At 54.1% G+C, this 2,649-nt stretch overlaps 1 protein-coding gene across 1 annotated transcript; it reads left to right on the forward strand.

Moving 5' to 3' along the window:
• Window positions 1-232: 232 nt before the first annotated feature.
• Window positions 233-2,214, forward strand: LOC136521968 (xyloglucan O-acetyltransferase 1-like). Its single transcript, XM_066515758.1, has 2 exons — window positions 233-623; window positions 964-2,214. The coding sequence occupies exons 1-2, from the start codon at window positions 338-340 to the stop codon at window positions 2,061-2,063; spliced, it is 1,386 nt and encodes a 461-aa protein (XP_066371855.1). The 5' UTR covers window positions 233-337; the 3' UTR covers window positions 2,064-2,214.
• Window positions 2,215-2,649: the final 435 nt, after the last annotated feature.

Here is a 2,649-nt window from a genome sequence, read left to right on the forward strand (position 1 = left end):
TGTGCTGAGAGAACTAAATAATATTTAATATTATAAAATTATTTTTTAAAATAAATTTATTCGAAATTTGGTTGGATCACATATTCTTTTTGAACGGGAGTAGTATACTCCGTATGTACGGACGGCCCAGCTAAACTACACGACCATGGTCCAGGTCCAAGTCCAAGCATCCAAGGCACCTTGCCGTCAGTAGAAAATAGTATTTTATGGCCACCCTGCCTCTCTCCGTCTCCCTCTCCCTCTCTAGTCTCGATCTCCGGGTCCCGCCGCCCTCCTCTGCCTCGGCTTCTTCCATGGTTTCCTCTTGCTGAACATACAGACCCACCTTCCTTCAGTCATGGTCACCAACTTCCTGCAGAAATATCAGCTCCAGAACCACCGCCTCGTACTTCCAAAGAAGCAGTTCGTCACCTACGCCCTCTACGCGCTCATCGCCCTCGCCTTCTTCCACTACCTTATCTTCTACCCCGCACCCGCATCTGAGAAATCAGTGGTGGTGGCGCAGGTACAAGAGGAGGTTGCAGCGGGTGTCTCAGCTCGGGTGAATGCGCGTGAGCAGCTGCTTCCTCCGCCTCCTCCTCCTCAGCAAGGAGATGAAGTATTGAGGAATCAACGAACTCAAGGTACACCTAAGTAGGTTTTCCAGTTAATTTCTCACAGTAGTTGTTGCAATGTACTGTACAAATTTTGTACCTGGATTGATTTGGACGCTCGATTGGTTGAGTGCTTAAGCAGATTTCCGTTAAGTATGAATGCTACTTCCGAGTTTCATGCCAATTTCTCAAGGAAAGCATCTTATTGAACAGCAGTAGTTACCATCTTTGACGCCTTCAGTTCTCTCATTTTGGGCATCTATAATTTCCTAAATTCTTGTGCAAATTAGTCCTTGCAACTCATTTTCTAGTTGTTCTTTACCCATTGAAGGTTATTATTATGAGCTAATCTTGCATTGCCTCTTCTCAGGAGTAGTAGCCAAACAAGTGCCAGCGCCGGCGCGGGCGCCGCCGTGCGACTACTCCGACGGCGAGTGGGTGCAGGACGCGCGCTCGCCGCTCTACAATGGCTCGAGCTGTGGCACCCTCAAGGACGGTCAGAACTGCATGGCGCACGGCCGGCCGGACACCGGCTACCTCTACTGGCGGTGGCGGCCACGGCGCTGCGACCTGCCGGCCTTCTCCCCGGAGGCGTTCCTAAGCTGGCTCCGCAACAAGCACCTGGCCTTCGTCGGCGACTCCCTGGCGCGGAACCAGGCGGAGTCGCTACTGTGCCTCCTGGCGTCCCGCTCCGCGCCAGAGCTGGTGTACCGGGACGGCGAGGAGAACAGGTTCCGGCGGTTCGTGTTCCGGGAGCACAACGCCACGGTGTCCGTCTTCTGGTCGCCGTTCCTGGTGAAGGTCGCCGAGAAGGCGGAGCGCGCGGGCGTGCGGCACAACAACGTGTTCCTGGACGCGTTCGACGAGCGGTGGATGTCGCAGCTGGGCGCGCTCGACGCGGCCGTGCTGTCGGTGGGGCACTGGTTCCTGCTCCCCGGGATCTACCACGACGGCGGCAGCGTCGTCGGGTGCCACGACTGCGCGGAGCTCAACCACACCGAGACCGACTTCTTCGGCGTGTTCAAGACCGCCATCCACCGGACGCTCGCCGAGGTCACCCGGCGGCACGGCGACGCCGTGCGCAGGGAAGTGGTAGCGCTGACCACGTTCTCGCCGGCGCACTTCGAGGGGGACTGGGACAAGGCCGGCGCCTGCCCCAAGAAGCGGCCGTACAGGAACGGCGAGAAGGAGCTGGGGTACACGGAGTCGGAGATGCGGAGGACCGTGGTGGAGGCGGTGCAGACCGCGGCCGACGCCGCCGGCGCCGGGTCCGGCCTGCGGTTCGCGGCGCTGGACGTGACAACTCTGGCCAACCTGCGGCCGGACGGCCACCCGGGCCCGTACATGCACAAGGACCCGTTCGCCGGCGGCGGCGCGGGCGGCAGGGTGCAGAACGACTGCGTGCACTGGTGCATGCCCGGGCCTGTCGACACGTTCAACGAGATCCTGCTCCAGAACATCCTCCGGTGACCGCGCTAACGAGACATCAGGGAGCGCCGGAGCACACGTCTCTGCTCATGTGATTTGTTATCCGTCGCTTTTGATTTCTGCGCCGTAAGTTTCATTTGATTTGTCAAGAACACGCGTAATATTTATATCTCTAAATAAATTTATAAAAAAACTAGATTTAAAGATCATTTTAATAATATCAATTATGTATCATAAATTTTTAATATTTTTTAATATATATTTTGTCAAAGTTTTTTTTGGAAGCGAAAACAATAAATATTTTAGAACCAAAGGAGTGCATACGAGATTTAGATCAAAAGAATACACGTCCATCGACGATTCTTTTGCTTGTGTATGTCAAATGTGATATGGTTAGGAATTAGGATATGGCGATATGGGCTGTAAGATTGTCTCCAACAATACGTGCTTAAATATAATACCCATTCTCTGATTTGAGTCCTGTATAGTAAAAAGTATCCGCACTTAAAATTTAGCTCCTCCAACATCTCTCTCCCCTCGCCACTTCTCTTCCCCTCCCTCCCTCCCTCTTCCTCCAGATCTCCCCATGGCCTCTCTCTCTCTCTCTTCCTCGCTCCTCGCCAGCCGC

This window comes from Miscanthus floridulus, chromosome 18, assembly GCF_019320115.1.
Source record: "Miscanthus floridulus cultivar M001 chromosome 18, ASM1932011v1, whole genome shotgun sequence".
Lineage (NCBI taxonomy): Eukaryota > Viridiplantae > Streptophyta > Magnoliopsida > Poales > Poaceae > Miscanthus > Miscanthus floridulus.